This window comes from Eretmochelys imbricata, chromosome 7 (genome assembly GCF_965152235.1).
Source record: "Eretmochelys imbricata isolate rEreImb1 chromosome 7, rEreImb1.hap1, whole genome shotgun sequence".
In the NCBI taxonomy this organism is placed as follows: Eukaryota; Metazoa; Chordata; order Testudines; family Cheloniidae; genus Eretmochelys; species Eretmochelys imbricata.
Genome location: NC_135578.1, coordinates 29,928,132 through 29,945,043, shown reverse-complemented (window position 1 = coordinate 29,945,043; position 16,912 = coordinate 29,928,132). Strand labels below are relative to the sequence as shown.

The following is a 16,912-nucleotide window of genomic DNA, read 5'->3' as shown; positions in this document are numbered from 1 at the left end:
ATCCCCTCTGCACACAGACCCTCCGCGTCCTGTGCACTCTTGTCCCCGGTCACGCACTCTCAGGGGTATGGCTGGGATGGCAAGAGACACCCAACGTGAGAGACGAGGTGGCCGAGTGGTTAAGGCGATGGACTGCTAATCCATTGTGCTCTGCACGCGTGGGTTCGAATCCCACCCTCGTCGCTCCCTTTTTTGGGAAGAAGGTTCAACGTGCATTATTTTCTGGACTGATTCTGGAAGAAAGAGGGTGGGGGATGTTCGCAGCCTTACGGGTATGAGAGCTGCGTCTGCTGTTCAACTTGTCTCATTCTTCCTCCATTCATGCAATAAAGTCTCCTCTCAGCCCCTGGGGTTAACGCTGGCGGGGAGGGGTGTGCAATAAAATTCCCCCCTCACTATCAGGGGCCCCAACAGGTGCATTTGGGGTGGGTGAAATGACACACTGGAACCCGGATAGCCCACAGTAGATCGAATGGGTGCGGGGGTCTATTGGGTGGTCGGCTGGGAATTGTATTAGACTCCCCAATACACTGCCCTAGGAATATGAAAGCGAGCTATTCGTGGGGTGCAGGTAGGGCAGCCAACAACCCCTGCTTAGACGAAGGCAGAGGGCAGGGGATCTGTCACTCACTGGAGGGGCCGAATGGGAGACCTCTGGATGGGATGGATGTTCCTCCTCATTTGGGCATAAGTGGGGCCTCGGTGTGTCCTCCCCCTTGAAAGATGTGGAAACTGAAGCAGAGAGCTGGGGAGGAACACACCCAGATAATCAGTGGCTGAACGGGGACTGGTTTCAGAGTAACAGCCGTGTTAGTCTGTATTCGCAAAAAGAAAAGGAGGACTTGTAGCACCTTAGAGACTAACCAATTTATTTGAGCATGAGCTTTCGTGAGCTACAGCTCACTTCATCAGATGCATACGGTGGAAACTGCAGAAGACATTATATACACAGAGACCATGAAACAATACCTCCTCCCACCCCACTCTCCTGCTGGTAATAGCAGATCATCTAGTCTGAACTGCTGTATGGTCCAGGCCAGAGACTGCCACTGGTACCCCTGCACTGAGCCCGGTCACTTGGGTTTGATTACAGCATCTTCCCCCAAGGCAGCCAGGCTGGATTTGAAGACTCCAAGAGATGGAGAATCCACCACTTCCCTTGGCAGTTTGTGCTGCTGGTTAATCACCTGTTCTGTTAAAAACGGGTGCCTTATTTCTCCTTGGAACTCGTCTGGCTTCAGCTGTCACCTCTTGGTTCTTGTTTTGCCTTTCTCCGCTAGCTTAAAGAGCCTGTCAGTATTCAGTGTCTTCGCCCCATGAAGGTACTTAGACACCTAGATCAAGCCACCTCCTGATCTTCTCTTTGAGAAGCTAAATGGACTGAGCTCCTTTGTCTCTTGCTACAGCATTTTTCCCATTCATTTGTTTGGCTCTTTCTGCAACCTCTCCAATTTTTCAACAGCTTTTTTATAATGCGGCCCCTAGAGCTCCGTTAGGTCAAAGAGCCGGTGAGTACTTGGCCTTTTGTCCCCAGAAATGTATACACAGACTGTAATCCAGTCACCTCTCCTTTTTGGTAAGATGAACCGATAAAGCTTTTTAAGTCTCTCTCTCTCTCTCTAATGATTTTGCACACCCCGGGGTGACATCCATCTAATTTTCTAGTGGAGACCAGCCCTTAGCATAAACCAAGCCCAAGACACCAGCCAGGCATCTATAAAATTGATTCTCCAAACCATCTTCAACCACTGGCAGAGCCTGTCCAGCATCTTGTCTCCAATTGTGGCTGATCTCTGATGCTTCAGAGGAAGGGGGCAGGGGGGAATTATGCGTCAGGGAAAAAAAAATTCCCTTCCTGACCCCTGCAGGGGGTCAGCCGAAGCCCACAAGTATAATTTGATTAGTCAGTGTCAGGGCTGTGGGTCTAGGGAACCATGTGGGTGACTGGGCTGAGGTCTCTGACTGGAGCTGACTAGAGACAGAACTGCTCCTTAGGATCTGGTTTATGGGACTCCTGGTAGGAGGGATTACCTTGAGGGCTAGCTAACCCTTCCACTAGATGGCAGGTACGTATAATGTAAATAACTCACATGGAACAGTCCTAGATCTGCATGGCTCAGCTACCTGCTCCTACCTAGCGTAGGGGGTGGGGGCAGCAGTGGTACTGGGAGAAGGGGGAGATTTTTACACACACACACCCTGTCCCCTGCAGTAGTTTAGGCAAAACCAGCAAAGCAGTGCACAGGATGGCACATATCCACACCCAGCCCCACATTGCTCTGGGATGGGGACTGTGAGCCTACAGAATACCTGCCCGCTTAGGCTTGGTTTCCCAGTTCCACCACCCCACAATTGCTCTCAGCGGTAAATGGGGAGTTAACCCACAGAGGCCAAGACAAAGCCTTTTAAAAAAACCTCATCACTTTTATTGAAAAAAAAATAAAAATCAAACTTATTAAAAAGAGCAAAAAGCAGCCTATGAAATACAGTAAAACAGCCACCCCAGCCCCACACACACAATAAAGCCAAAGGGGAAAAATACCGCCATATCCTTCTCTCTCACAGGGATTTCTATTGCACCTGCCACCATGGTATCTGGGCACATCACAAAACGAACTGAATATACCCTCGTGCCCCAGGGAGGGCAGGGCAGTGCTAATATCTCCATTGTACAGATGGGGAAATTGAGGCACAGAGGCTAAGGGACATGCAGGGAATACAGGGCACAGCAGGGAACCAAACCCAGGTCTGCTGAGTCACCAGACCTGCCCATGAGCCACCCTTGAGCTCTTCCAGTAGCACAAAGCTGCCTGCTAGCAGCTGGGCCATGGCTACTGATGCCTGCTAGAGGAATCACTCCTTTGGCTCGGGAGGTCCAAGGTTTGGATCCAAAAGGGGGCGAATCTAACTACCATAAAGTCCTAAAGGTGCAGAGAAGAATCTGCGGGAAGACACAAAGGGGCAGAGGTTCCAGTGGAGAAATTAAACCTTTATGCACCAGAAAGATAACAACAAGAGGTTTCTTTCCCTTCTTTGGACGCTGCAGCAGGCAGTGCCCCAGGGCGCTGCCAGGAGGGGATGTGCCAGTCCTGGGGTGCTCACGGAGACCTGGCTGGCAGGCTGAAGAACTGGGGCCAGCAGGGTTTGGGAGGGAAGTCCCTTATCCAGGCCATGAGATTATTGTCCTTCAGCACCTTCCACTAAGGGACTCCAAAGTGCTTTACAAACGCAGATTACTCTGTATGTCGGTTTCCCCTGATGTGACCAGCTCTCAGCCCCTCCCTGAGCCCAGAGTAGAACCCAAGAGTCCTGGGTCTCAGCCACACCTACTCTACTATTATTTATCTAGCACCTAAGGCAGGGGGGTTCTCAAACTGGAGGTCGTCGTGAGGTTATTACATGGGGGGTCATGAGCTCTCAACCTCCACCCCCAAACCTCTAGTATTTATAATAGTGTTAAATACACAAAAAAGTGTTTTTAATTTCTAAGGGGGGTTCGCACTCAGAAGCTTGCTGTGTGAAAGAGGTGACCAGGACAGAAGTTTGAGAACCACTGACCTAAAGCATAGTAGGCACTTTAGAGCCCAGACAAGACCTTGCCCCAAAGAGTTTACAATCAACTGGCCAGCATGTGCCTCCCAGAGCTGGGGACAGAACCCAGGTGTCCTTGCTCCCATCTCCTGTCCTACCCATTAGGCAATATTCCCTCTAAAGGCATTTGCCAGTCAGGAGCCAAGACCCTTATGGGGGTCAGGAGAGAGGGGATATTTAACTCTTTAGAGCCCAGCCAGCAGTCTGGCTTGGATGTGCGTTTCTGCAGCAGAGGCAAAGCCCCAGCAACCCTTGGGGTCCTCTCCTTCCTCAACCCTAGGGTGAAGGGGCAGGAGTTGGAGACAGAACCCAGGAGTCCTGGGCTCTATCTGAATCTCCAGGCAAAGTGGTATGCAATGGTGTCCCTTTGTGTAACCCATAACACCTCATGGGCTCAGGCCCCCAACTTGGGCTCAGGAGCCAGCCAAAAATCAGCCCAGGAGCCCCACAAATAAATACATTAAAAACCCAGATATCTCTTTACATTAACCCTTTCCTCCCCCTCCACACCATTCTATAGACATTCCCTTTGCTGGAATTCCTATGGAATGGTGGTGGGGGGCAACCCCTGATGGGGTATCTGCCTTGCAACAGGAGACTTGGGGGGGCGAAGGGGGGAGACAGGATACTAATCTTTACACCCACCAGGCTGAGATGATGCCCATGGAAAGAAAGGGGGAAGTCAAGAGGTACCAGCTCCCCTCCTATGCAAAGCCCCCATCCCTCCTATTCCAAGCCCCCCAGTTTGATGGGGTGCACTCAGACGAGCCGCTGGTGATGGTGGATGCTGCAGAAAGATGAGGGGATGGATCTGAGGGCTCACAGCAGGGCCTTGAGGAGGAAGGAGAGCCCCGCCCCACACGACAGCCCTAGTGCCAGGAAGAAGGTCATGATGGCTCCAGCCAGCTCGCTCTCCTGCGGAAGCACCTGCCTATGGGGCGAGAGGACACAGCTGAGAACCACACACCACTCCCCAACATGCAGAGAAACCCAGCACTGAGACGCAGCCACTTCTCGGGTGGGCTGTGAGAGCTGTTTACATCAGGATCCCTCTCCTTGAGCTGAGATGCCACTCTGACCGCGCTGGGAGAGCGCCCCCTACAGACCTTCCCCTGCAGTGCAGCACAGCACCCCCTAGCAGCACACTGGGGCATTGGGCTCAGCACCGACTGCGAGGGGAGAGCACCCCCTAGAAACCTTCCCCACCCTGTTTCCTGCAGTTCAGAAAAGCGCCCCCTAGCAGCACACTGGGGCATTGCGCTCAGCACTGACTGCGCTGGGAGAGCGCCCCCTACTGAGCCCTGACCCTGGGCAGCACTCACTTGGGGGCGAGGCACATGGTGAGCGAGACGAAGTAGCCATTGGAGAGGGAGAAAGGCAGCATGAAGAGGATGAACCAGGCATCCTGGTGGAAGAGCACGGGCAGGCGGGTGCGGGGCTCGGCCTGGCACAGCATCAGCAGAGGCACAAACAGGAAGCGCAGGCCCACCAGCAGGGGGAGTAGCCATAGCCTCTTCTCTGGCTGGAGAGCAGCAAGGGGGGGGGAAGGGGGGGAGTCAGAGTGGGAGGGAAACCTGGCAATCATGGGCTAATCTCCCCCATGCAGACCCAGTGCAGGATTGTGCCCCCCCAACGTCACCCACTCCATTAAGCCCTCCCTTTGCCCCAAAGGTTCACCGCCGATGGAGGCTGCCGATTCCCCCCCCTCCCCCCAATGAGTACAGAGCTTGGCCAGGGGCTGGGTGTCCCCCCACTCACCCAGAGGCAGCATGAGGTGATGCTGCGGCCCATCCAGTCCATCACGTTGAACAACAAGAAGCAGCAGACAGGGGTGAAGAACTCACCTGCGTGAAGCGGGGAAGAGTTGGGGAACAGGACATGAGGCTTTCATCTCTAGGGGGCGCCTGCTCCAACCCAGCCCTGGGGCATCAAATCACAGCACCACCCAGAGCCAGGGATTCACGCCAGGAGTGCCGGCTCCCAGCCCCCCATGTTCTAACCGTGAGACCCCACTCCCTATACTCACTCCACTTCCTGCTCTCTGAGGTGCTGGTGACGGTAGCAGTGATGGCAGGGAACACGGACAGGGTGACAGTGAAAACCATGACAATGCAGAGTGCCAGCAGCCAGATCTGCAGGGGGGTGGGAAGACAGTCAGAGCCAGCTGGGCCCCACCCCCAATAGCTCCAGAACCCCTCAATGAGACGCAGCTGCCTGCAGGGGGTAAGGCAGGGGCGGTTTACCCAGAGATCCCTTGCCTGGCACTGAGATGCAGCTACCTCTGGGATGGGGCATTGGGGCTGTTTATAGGGTACCACAGGGACTCTTCCCCCAATCCCCCTTACCTTTTGGAGCACACCGAACACCGACGGTCTCTCTGGTCCCGGCCCCCTGTTCTGGGAATTGGCGGCAGTCCCATTGTGCAGGGCGAAGGCTCCCTTCCCGGAGCTCTCCACGCTGATCTCTTCCAATGTCCTGAACGTCCCGTTAATCATTCCCACCATTGGCTTCTCCGGGCCCTGCGGCTCCTCCCCAGGCCTCTCCAACTGGTCCCCACTCTGTTCCTCTGGGGACACAGGGAAGAGAGGCAGTGTACAGAGATCCCAGAGGTCTTCAGCTAGCCTGGGCATAGCGAGGGGTTTGGACACCACCCTTTGCAGCGCGAGGGGGTATGATAAAGTGCCTGGGTGTACCAGGGGGCGTGACACCCCATACGGCGTGCAACAGGGTCTGTGTGCAAGGTGTCAGCACAGCACGTGGGCACATGAGGAGCCGGGGCAAGGTGGGTGAGCACAGCACGTGGGTGTGAGCGGCCTCACCTGCCCTCTCGCACCCTGCCCACCAATGAGCCCTCTCCCAAGCTGCGGGCAGCGAGGTGTCCCCCTGCTGCAAAGGGCCCTACAACTCCCCAGGGCCTAGCGTACCAGGGCCCAGCAGCCCAGCCTTGGTCTCCAACTCATTGCGTGGGTCACGCTGCCAACTCCGCTCCATGTAGTGACGGAAGAAAGCCTGCAGGGGGCGACAGGACAGGAGCAGGTCTGTGGAAGGGGCACACATCTGACCCCAGGGCACCACACCCATGTCCCTACAATCCCCCCATTGCTAATACACAACCCCCCCGCTGTTACACACTGCCCCCCACTCCCCCAACAGCCCCATCCCAAAGCCCTAACCTCCCCCACATGGGTCCAGCCAGCTAGGGACACTGCTTTTATAAGTCCCCAACCCTCTGGGGCCTGGTACACCCACACCCACTGCTTGCATCCCCAGCCGGCTTGGAGCCAGCGCCCCCCAGAGGGGAAAGTCCCTATGCCACATTCCCCGCCCCGGCGGTGCAGCATCTCACCATACGGGGCAGCATCAGATAGCAGACAATGGAGATCAGGGTCCCGACACAGGGGGTGATGAAGTAGCTCAGGGCAGACGTCTGCGCATCCACACCACCTGAAACAGCCAGCACAGCACGTGGAGCAACAGCGTGCAGACAGCACGATGGGGCGCTGAGCCCTATGTCCCAGTGCAGCACTAGGGGGCGCTGTGCTGCAGGGAGGGAGGACTCAGTAGGGGGCGCTCTCCCCTCACACTCAGTGCTAGGGCTGGGGCTCAGTTGGGGAGCAGGAGAGGGGCTGCGGGTGGCGAGGCGGATCCCCGTCATACTCACTAGCCATGGAAAGCAGCATGGCACTGGCGGCGAAGGTCCCGGCCATGCCCTGGCCGCTCAGGAAGCGTGTGCTGTAGCCCTGGGGCAGGGTGCCCAGCTGCCCGAACAGGCTGCCTTGCAGGACGGCGCAGAAGGCTAGGTAAAGACACAGTGGGTCAGAACTGCCCCCACAGCCCGGGGACCCCCAGTGCCATGGGAGGAGGAGGCGGGAATGCTGAGCCCAGCCCCCTCCCTGCCAATCCCCTGGGAGTTAACCCTTAGCTTTCCCCCCCCCTAAAAAATACACCATGCCCTCGCTGCCCCCTCCCCCACACCATCATCAGTCGCATCTCCCACGTGGGTGCACAACCCCATCCCGGCCCCCCCAGCTCCCTTTTGGCTCCAATCCCCCTGCACTCAGTGGGCTGTGAGTCACTGTATTTGGCCCCATAGGGGCACAATGGAAGGAGAAGCTTTGCAGACCCGCTCCCCGCCCTCCCAAGCCAACCAGTCCCTCAGCCTTGGGGCTCCGGAGAGGGGAAAGCCCCTGTGTCCCATTCCCCGCCTCCACTCACAGTTAATGAACCACACAGAGCCTATGGTGATGGAGAAGAAGCTGTGGGGGGGCATTTCCACCCTGACCAGCACGGCCGTGAGGATGAAGAGGAGGAGGATGCCACACATGCTGCCGAGGACCCGCACCTTGTCCGGGATGCTGCGGGGGGAGGGGGAGCAGGTCAGAGCCCCAGGGGTCTCACCCATCACTCCGGGGCTGACTCAATGTTGGGCCGCTGGTGCCTTGTCACCCCATCAGCCCCGACTGCAGGGGGGCCAGCTCAACGAGACCACAGGGGTGTGTGGGAGGGAGAGGGACCCTCTGGCTTCCCTGCTAGCCCCTGCGGTGGGGATGGGGCACTGGCGCTGTTTATAAAGGGACCCCACCCATCCCGGTGCTGAGGTTGTCAGGATTAGAAGCCCCTGGAACTGCAGGGGGCTGCGGGTCAGAGCTAGGGGTGACTGGGGGAGCCTGAGGCTGGGATCGCAAGGGGCTGGAGTCAGGACTGAGAGGCACCGGCAGAGCTGGGAGGAGGGGGAACCCCGGGCTGGGGTCAGGACTGAGACGCCCCGGCAGAGCTGGGGGGTGGGGAGGAGCCCCGGGCTGGGATCGCAGGGGGCTGGGATCAGGACCGAGAAGCCCTGGCAGGACCAAGGTCTCTCACCATTGGTAGAGAAAGGAGTTGAGCAGGGTGAAGAGAAGCAGCGGGAGCTGGGAGAGCAGCGTGAGCCAGTTGTTGAAGTCAAAGTCATCCCGGGCTGGGGCTGGCTGCGTCCCAGAGCTGTTCCCCCAAGAGCTGTTCCCGCCCGGGCCCACGGACAAGCTGGTCCCCACAATTAGCCGGGCCTGGAAATACTGTGGGGTAGAGACGAGGTGAGATGGGGCTGCAGCCCTGCTGCCCACACAGCCCCAGGGGCACCTCCCCCACTGAGCCACCCTCCCCTAAGCCCCAGCAAGACCCCCACATGCAGGGCTGCACACCTGTCCCCCCAATGCTCCCCCTCCCTTAGCCCAGCACCCCACTTCCCCTCCTCCTCCCCGCAGCACTGTACCTGCCCCTTGCCTACACCGGCCCCCTCAGCCCCTCCCATCCCCCCAGAGCTCCATGGCACTCAGGGTCGGTACCGGGATGGCCGTGATGAAGAAGTTCCAGGGCAGGAGGGTGCCCAGACCCAGGATGAAGATGATGATTCCTACAGCATGAAACCTGGGGGAGAGACACCATCACCATGGGAACAAGGCCTTCCCCCTCTAGGGGGTACTGGCTCTGACCCCGCCCCAGGCTGGTGGGGGACTGGCATCTGGGGCATTTCCCTTCTGTGGGCACAGAGAGGGACTCAGTCTTGGTGGCACGTTCAGTCCCCGGTCAGCCAGCTGGGGCTCCCTCCTGAGGGACTGGGCTGAGCCCAGCAAACTTGCCTCAGATGGGGCCCCGATTGGGGATGGTTTCCATTTAGGACCCAGCTATGTGGGGTGCAGGGACTAGAATCCTCATGGATCTCCCCGCTCCAATCCAGGCTACCAAGCCAGGCACCCTCCCCGCCTGCCACCACCCTCTTTCCTGGCTCTGCTGCTCACACCTGGACAGGTAAATCTCTTTCCCAACTTAGAGATCTGCAATTCTCCACCCACTCCTCCCCCAAGCTGCCCCCAGAGTGGGATGGGGTGGGGACTGCACACTGCCTTACGTCCGAGCCAGGGATAGAACCCAGAGTCCCCTGGCTGCCAGCTCTCCCCTCCCCCGCCTGCCCGCTCTAACCCACCATACCCCACTCCCCTCCCAGAACTGGGGATAGAACCCCGGAGTCCTGGCTCCCAGCCCCCATCTGCTTGAACCACTAACCCCACTCCCCTTGCTCTGCAGTCATTTCTCATTAGCTCCAGGGAGCACTGACTGCATAGCTAATGGGGGTCCCCTCCCTGAGGGCCTGCGGGGATGGGTCAGGGTGGTGGTGTTAGGCATGGTCCGCGGCTCGACCCCTCCTCCTGCCCCCATTATGGGCGGGTTCAGGGAGCGCGAGTGCCTTGGTTTGACCAAGGTTTTACCGAGTGGGCAGGGTGGCCACTTATCTCCCACCCTGCTCCTTTACTCCCAGGGTGTCCATGGGGCAGCCCCTTTCCCTCCCCAGCCCACACATGAGTCTGGCACAGAACCCAGGTGTCCTGACTCCCAGCCTCTCTCACCCCTCCCCACCTGAGCCCCACAGGACACAGCCCCTGGGGGATGGTGGTCGCAGAGTACGTCCCCTGCCCAGGGAGAGCTCCACCCCCACACGGAGGGTGCCCAGGGTCTGTTGTTGGCAAAGGGGAGCTGCCACTCACTGGTCCTTGGGCTTGTCCTGTCGAGCCATCTGGGTACTGCGGGGAATGTCTCCGGGCCTTGTGGGGAGGGAGGGGGCAGTGGACAGCCCTGGCTGGTTCCCTGCAGCACCTAGAACAAAAAACTCTTAATCACAGGGAGGGAGCAGCCCTCAACCCACCAAGGAGCCCTGGGGGATGGAAAAACACAACCCATGGAGGGGGGATGGGCTTAAGGAGAAACCTGCTCATACAGGGGCCTCACAGGGAGGCTCCCAGCTCCGCTGTGGAAGGCAGGTGAAGACAGAGGCCAGCTAACCCCAGGAACAGAAAAAACAGCCCTTGGGTACCCACGTTTCCTTCCAAAGCTAGGATAGGCCCCAGGAATATGGACTCCTGTCCCAGCCCCTGTCCCCTCCCAGAGCTGGGATAGAACCCAGGCTCCTGCCCCTAACTCACTAGACCTCACTCTGCTCCTCAAGCTGGGCATAACACCCAGGAGTTCTGGCTCCTGAGTGCCCCCTACTGAGCACCCTGCAGCACAGCACCCCCCAGCTCCGCACTGGGGCATCGAGACCAGCACACACTGTGATGGGAGAACACCCCCTACCAAGCCCCCATGCACTCCCTGCGGCACTGCACCCCCAGCAATGCACTGGGGCACTGCATCCAGCACTGACACCTAGGGGAGAATGCCCCCTACAGAGACCCTGCCCTGTTCTCTGTAGGACACTGCCCCCTAGTACCAACTAGGGGCATTGGGCCAGCAGTGACTGTGAGGGGGGGGAGGCCAGCGCAGCGCCCCTAGCACCAGGCCCGCTTGTGAGATTCTCCACCGCATCTCAGCGTGGAACAGGCATATTTTGAGTCAATGGCAAGGGGGGAGTGACTGTCAGTGCCTCCCAGCGCTGGCAGCAGACCCGGCCCAGGCTTTATTCTATACAGAGCTCCCATTACCTGCTGGGAATCGGCAGGGCATGCCACTGGCAAACAGCCACAAGTCCCTTCCCTAGCCTGAGGGCCCTGCCTTTGCCTGAGGCATCTCAAGCCCGAAGGACGTGTCCCAGCCTTGCTTCAGGTTGTGTCTGTGGTGGGGATGAGGCTACAAGCTGCTTTCGCAGCTGTCAGTCAGTTGGGGGTGCCTCTAGGTTCCCCTCTGACCAGCTAAAACAAAACATCACTCCAGCCTGCACAATCTAAACTGAGGGTTTTAACAGGAGACTTGTCTGTACTTTGAAATTTACCAAAATCTCTTCGGGACTGCTCAGCCAATGGTCAAATTAAGACATCAGATCGAACCGGAGAATTCCCTAGGCAGGGTTGGGAGCCTGACACTTCCCATTATAGGACGCTATTGTTAAGTGCTTAAAACTTTGCTAGACTTTAACCAGACAGGCTGAAATTTCACACTCATGTCATCAGGCCAAATATTTTGGGAAAATTTCAGCCAAAACAGCTCCGCCATCTTCAAGAATGAGGTTAGGGAACCATGTATGGTTTTGCCCATGTTAACTATATATACACATATTTTGGAGACCTTTACTTTGGCTCTAGCATCCCCATGCTTTGCAGTAGGGACTTTATTTGGCAGAGTGGGCTGTCTGCCAGGGCTGTGCCTTTTGCAATCCCCTCGAAAATCCATCTACCCAAATTTGAAAATATTGCAGTTCACATGTGCGCAGTAGAGCCTCCTTAGAGCTTAACTAACATTTCTAAGAATCCATCCTCACTGGGCATGCTCCATCCTTACAGAGGGCTTGAGCATTCTCCCTCCAGCTCAGGTCTATGGGGCAAAACCAGACCTTTTCCAGGCACTGGAACTGAGAGCCTCTCTCTCTTGGGCGGTCAGTGGGCCCCTTACTGGCACCCAGGCAGAGCGGAGGAGTAAATCACCCAATTCAAATACAGAGGGGACAAGATCCAGATCAGGCGGAATGAAAGGAGTAGACTGGGACAAGGAGCTGGAGGATCAGAGGTCTGCGGAGTGGAGATTGGGACTGACTAGGTGAGGCGAATGGGAGTGGGACAGATTGGAGGGGAGGGGACAGAAGGGGTCAAGCTTGAGGAAAAGGGGCAAGAGCCAGGATCACACTCCTCCCTAGAGCTTGGAATAGAACCTGAGATTCCAGGGTCTGCTGACAGCTGAGGAATGGTGAGACAGCTGTGAAATACACTGGCAAAGTATCCCACCCCCCGGGCCACATAGAAGAGAACAGCTATCAATTACTCAATAAGCTCAAGCGGCAGGGACTCCCTGCTGATGACCCATGTGGGTGTCAATAAGATGCCAAATGATAGAATTGGCATTTTTTTTAAAACCTAGCCAATTACACAAAAAAAATGGCGTGAAAAGAACATTAGCAAGGTTGGAAGGTCAAGCACTAGGAAGTTCCAGAATTAAGGTTGCCCGTGCAGCCTCAATTCAGCCCCTTGTGCGTATTGGATCTGATAGAGTCTTTAACCACAGTCTGTTTTTCCACACAAGCCCCTGCTGCATTCAGCACACAGGCCGGACCTGCTCTGGGGATGAATTAGAGGTGTGTGGTGAAGGAGGCTGTTGTTCGTGGGACCCTGCCTCCTTTGTTGTAGCAGCTGGCAGGTGAGCAGTGGAGGAGGCAGGGGGCTGCAGGGAGAGGAAGGAGGGGCTCATTATTCAAGTAGGTGAATGCTGCTGTGGAGCACTGGAGTCTGCCCCTGCCTCTGCCACCGAGTTCCTGCAGGCTGCCGGGCAAGTCACTTCACCCAGACTTTAGTGATTGCTAATTGTGTGTTCCTCATTTTCTGGGTGTCTGACTTGAGAGCTTAGGGTCTGATCTGCAGAAGTGCTGAGCACTCACCGCTGCAATTGAAATCAGTGGGAGCTGGGGTTTGAACATATGTTGTTCTATGTAATGCTAATGGCACCGAAGAAACAGATCGTAGCTGACTCAGTGGGTACCCAAAATTATTGGATACACTTGACCCTAATCGCTCAGTGCCTCACCTGTAACATGGGGGTAATACCCGCCTCTCGCTTATAGAAGTGTTGAGAAGATAAATTCATCAATATTTGACAAGCTCTCAGATACTCTATTTCTGCACGCCATAAAAAGCCCAGGAGGAAATCAGCAATTCTCTATTCAGGGCAGGGGCTGGGTGGTGTACCCAGGAAGAAGGCCTGGGCACCCATCGAACAGTGAGGAAGAAACAAAATATTGAAGAGCCGCTTGTTTGACTGGCCAGAGCTCACCTGAGCACTGAATGAAGCAGGGTCCTGTGGAGGAAAATAGCATACTGTCATGAAGTTAAAGCCTGTAACATAATGCAGACACCCAGGAGGGCTGGACGCTTTCACTCATAGGGTTTGTATTACTTTGATGCTGCAAATTGTTAAAGTGTTGTTAAAGTGATGTACCCCTTGTGTGGCTGCAGCTGTCCTGGCACAGAGGTGCATCTAGCACCCACATGGTGCCCTGTTTTCGAACAATGACATTGATTGAAACTAACCAGGAAGAAGAAAAATACCAGAACTTCCCCCCACCACACTCTCCCAAGTCACCCCCCCATACCATCATGCACACACTCTGTAGCCACACACCAACACCCCCCATATTCACTCTGTACACTGCTATGACACCCCTCATGGCCCCCCAAACCTTCCCACAGGAGGGGAACCGAACCTCCACGACAATCCAGCCACCCCCCACTGCAGACACCCCCGAAGTCCCAACAGCACACTCCAACTGCCCCCTTTACCACCCCTCTGAGGCACCCCGACAATGCAGACCCCCCCCAAGCCAGTGACCCCCAGCACAGCCATTACCCTCTATCTCCGGCTGAAATGCCTCTGCACTCCCTCAAGGGCAAAGGGGAGAGTCCTGCCCCCTTACAAAGCCCCCGAGGTCACACGGGGAACGTGTCTTCCGGCTGCGCCGCAGCGCTGCCCAGTGCAACCACGTGTGAAAACGGAACCGCTACGCTGCAGGGGGCAGCGACATGTTACCGGGCGGCCAGAGGGGTCGGAACCGGTTTGTTCCCTTCGCCCCAGCCCCGCCAGCGGCCCCGCGGAGCCGGCCGGCCGGACCCCCCAGCACGGGGGGTGGGAGAGGGAAGCAATCAGCCGGGCTGCGGCTCCATGGCCCCCAAGGCCGTTGCGACTTCACCAGCTAGCGCGGCCCTGTCTCCGTGCGGCGGCGGGTGTGCGCCGGAAACAGCCCAGCCCAGCCCCGCCCCGCCCCGCATCCACTTGCCGCCTCGCCCCGCCCCCGGGGTCCCCTAGAGAAGGGTCCGGACCCCAGCGGCCCTTCCCGCCGGCCGGGGATTGGCTGGGCCCTGGCCGGGGCGGGGGTCACTGACACCCCTCGAAGCACCCCACGGAACACGCAGCGCTGGGGAGCGGAGCAGTTTTAGCCTGGGCTAGCCCCGCCCCCTGGGATCGCCCCCGCCCCGGGAAGGCGCGTTCCAAAGGGTGACGCTGCCCGCGGTAGCACCCCCCCGCCAGGTAAATCTGACGCAGCCCGTCCCGACTCACCTGGGCTTAGGGGAGAGGGAGCTGAAGTGGAAGGAAATCGGGTTTAGCAACATGGTCCTCGGATCGGGGGCGGTGAGGTCCCTGCTCTGGGGCGCTGCCGCCACCCCGTGCCCGGATCGCAGGGGGGTCCCCACTCTGGGGCGCTGCCGCCACCCCGTGTCTGGATCGCAGGGGGGTCCCCACTCTGGGGCGCTGCCCCCACCCCGTGTCTGGATCGCAGGGGGGTCCCCACTCTGGGGCGCTGCCCCCACCCCGTGCCCGGATCGCAGGGGGGTCCCCACTCTGGGGCGCTGCCCCCACCCCGTGTCTGGATCGCAGGGGGGTCCCCACTCTGGGGCGCTGCCCCCACCCCGTGTCTGGATCGCAGGGGGGTCCCCGCTCTGGGGCGCTGCCCCCACCCCGTGTCTGGATCGCAGGGGGGTCCCCGCTCTGGGGCGCTGCCGCCACCCCGTGCCCGGATCGCAGGGGGGTCCCCGCTCTGGGGCGCTGCCGCCACCCCGTGTCTGGATCGCAGGGGGGTCCCCGCTCTGGGGCGCTGCCGCCACCCCGTGCCCGGATCGCAGGGGGGTCCCCACTCTGGGGCGCTGCCCCCACCCCATGCCCGGATCGCAGGGGGAGGTCCCCGTTCTGGGGCGCTGCCGCCACCCCGTGCCCGGATCGCAGGGGGAGGTCCCCGCTCTGGGGCGCTGCCGCCACCCCGTGCCCGGATCGCAGGGGGAGGTCCCCGCTCTGGGGCGCTGCCGCCACCCCGTGCCCGGATCGCAGGGGGGTCCCCGCTCTGGGGCGCTGCCGCCACCCCGTGCCCGGATCGCAGGGGGAGGTCCCCGTTCTGGGGCGCTGCCGCCACCCCGTGCCCGGATCGCAGGGGGAGGTCCCCGTTCTGGGGCGCTGCCGCCACCCCGTGCCCGGATCGCAGGGGGGTCCCCGCTCTGGGGCGCTGCCCCCACCCCGTGCCCGGATCGCAGGGGGAGGTCCCTGTTCTGGGGCGTTGCCGCCACCCCGTGCCAGGTTCGCAGGGGGGGTCCCTGCTCTGGGGCGCTGCCCCCCATGCCCGGATTGCGGCGGGGCTCCGGGCACCCCCCTGTGGTGCACAGAGAGGCCCTGTTCCCGGGAGGCGGGCAGTGCCAGGCGCTCACTCACCTCCACTTGTTGTTGTTCTTAGTACTTCCCGTTCCCGCCAAAACATGGAAATTTTGACGGGGGGCGGGGCCAGGCTGCATTCTCCAATCACAACCCCCCTACCCCCTCGACCCCTCCTTCTCCAGTCACATCCCACTCCCCTGCAAACCGCTTCCCACTGTAGCTGCCCTGAGCGCCCCGTCCCCAGCCACACACTGCTCCCCCTGGATCCCAGCGGCTCCTGCTGGGACTCTGGGAAAGGGGGTCTCTGCCCTGCTCCACCACTCACCCTGATTGGTGACCTCAGGTAATTTCCTTCCCCTCTCGGTGCCTCAGTTTCCCCCTCCGCTTTTGTCTGTCCGGACTGTGAGCTCTTTGAGGCCAGGACTGTCTCTCCCTGTGTCTCTGTACTGGGCCCATGGGGCCCCTGGTTCACTCAGCACCCAGCACGCTCTTCGCAATGTAGGGCTGGAAGAGACCATGAGAGGTCAGCTAGTCCAGCCCCCTGCACTGCAGCGGGCTCCAGGGAGGTCCCTGATAGATGTTTGTCCAACCAGGTCTTAAAAACCTCCGGTGATGGGGGTGCCACAACCTCCCTGGGGGACCTGTTCCGGGGCTTAACTAGCCTTGGGGTTAGCAAGTTTTCCTGAATGTCAAACCTCAATTTCCCTTTCTGCAAACTAAGCTGATTACTTGTCCCATCCTGGTGGTCACAGAGAACAACTGATCACCATCCTCTTTATAACAGCCCTTAGCATAGGTGAACCCCTTTATCTGGTCCCCCTTCTGTTGTCTTTTCTCAAGACTAAACGGGCCCAATTTTTAAAAACTTGCCTCACCGGCCGGGTTTTCTAAACCTCTCATTGTTTCTGTTGCTCTCCTCTGGACTCTCTCCAATTTGTTCACATCTTTCCTGCTGTGCAGCACCCAGAACTGGACACAGCTCTCCAGCTGAGACCTCCCCAGTGCCCGGCAGAGTGGGGCAGTTACCGCCCGTGTCCTACATACAACACTTAGAATCATAGAATATCAGGGTTGGAAGGGACCTCCGGAGGTCATCTAGTCCAACCCCCTGCTTAAAGCAGGACCAATCCACAAGTTTTTGCCCCAGATCCTTAAATGGCCCCCTCAAGGATTGAACTCACAACCCTGGGTTTTGCAGGCCAATGCTCAAACCACTGAGCTATCCCCCCCTGCA

General features: G+C 58.5%; 1 protein-coding gene and 1 non-coding gene across 6 annotated transcripts; one reads left to right on the top strand and one right to left on the bottom strand.

Moving 5' to 3' along the window:
* Positions 1 to 101: 101 nt before the first annotated feature.
* TRNAS-GCU (transfer RNA serine (anticodon GCU)) lies at positions 102 to 183 on the top strand. Its single transcript has one exon. It is a non-coding gene; the product is annotated as a tRNA-Ser (tRNA).
* A 2,220-nt stretch (positions 184 to 2,403) lies between these two features.
* SLC29A2 (solute carrier family 29 member 2) lies at positions 2,404 to 14,290 on the bottom strand. Of its 5 annotated transcripts, none has more exons than XM_077822313.1 (14): positions 13,888 to 14,290; positions 13,069 to 13,338; positions 10,110 to 10,218; positions 8,913 to 8,994; positions 8,452 to 8,642; positions 7,807 to 7,946; positions 7,253 to 7,387; positions 6,938 to 7,035; positions 6,516 to 6,600; positions 5,937 to 6,157; positions 5,618 to 5,723; positions 5,350 to 5,435; positions 4,914 to 5,113; positions 4,278 to 4,522 (listed from the first exon to the last, which is right to left on the bottom strand). In XM_077822313.1, the coding sequence occupies exons 3-14, from the start codon at positions 10,136 to 10,138 to the stop codon at positions 4,411 to 4,413; spliced, it is 1,485 nt and encodes a 494-aa protein (XP_077678439.1). In that variant the 5' UTR covers positions 10,139 to 10,218; positions 13,069 to 13,338; positions 13,888 to 14,290; the 3' UTR covers positions 4,278 to 4,410. The 5 variants fall into 5 exon arrangements, with proteins under 5 accessions (XP_077678438.1, XP_077678439.1, XP_077678441.1 ...); XM_077822315.1 differs by having other exon boundaries at positions 13,315 to 13,338; XM_077822314.1 differs by lacking the exon at positions 13,069 to 13,338.
* Positions 14,291 to 16,912: the final 2,622 nt, after the last annotated feature.

Bases quoted from the DNA above. Each gene is read 5' to 3' on its own strand.
- SLC29A2 (XM_077822313.1), bottom strand. From the start codon at position 10,138: ATGGCTCGACAGGACAAGCCCAAGGACCA. The intron at 7,947-8,451 runs GTGAGAGACCTT...CTCCCCCCGCAG, and splicing joins AACTCCTTTCTCTACCAATG to CATCCCGGACAAGGTGCGGG. The intron at 6,601-6,937 runs GTGAGATGCTGC...CGCCCCCTGCAG, and splicing joins ATCTGATGCTGCCCCGTATG to GCTTTCTTCCGTCACTACAT.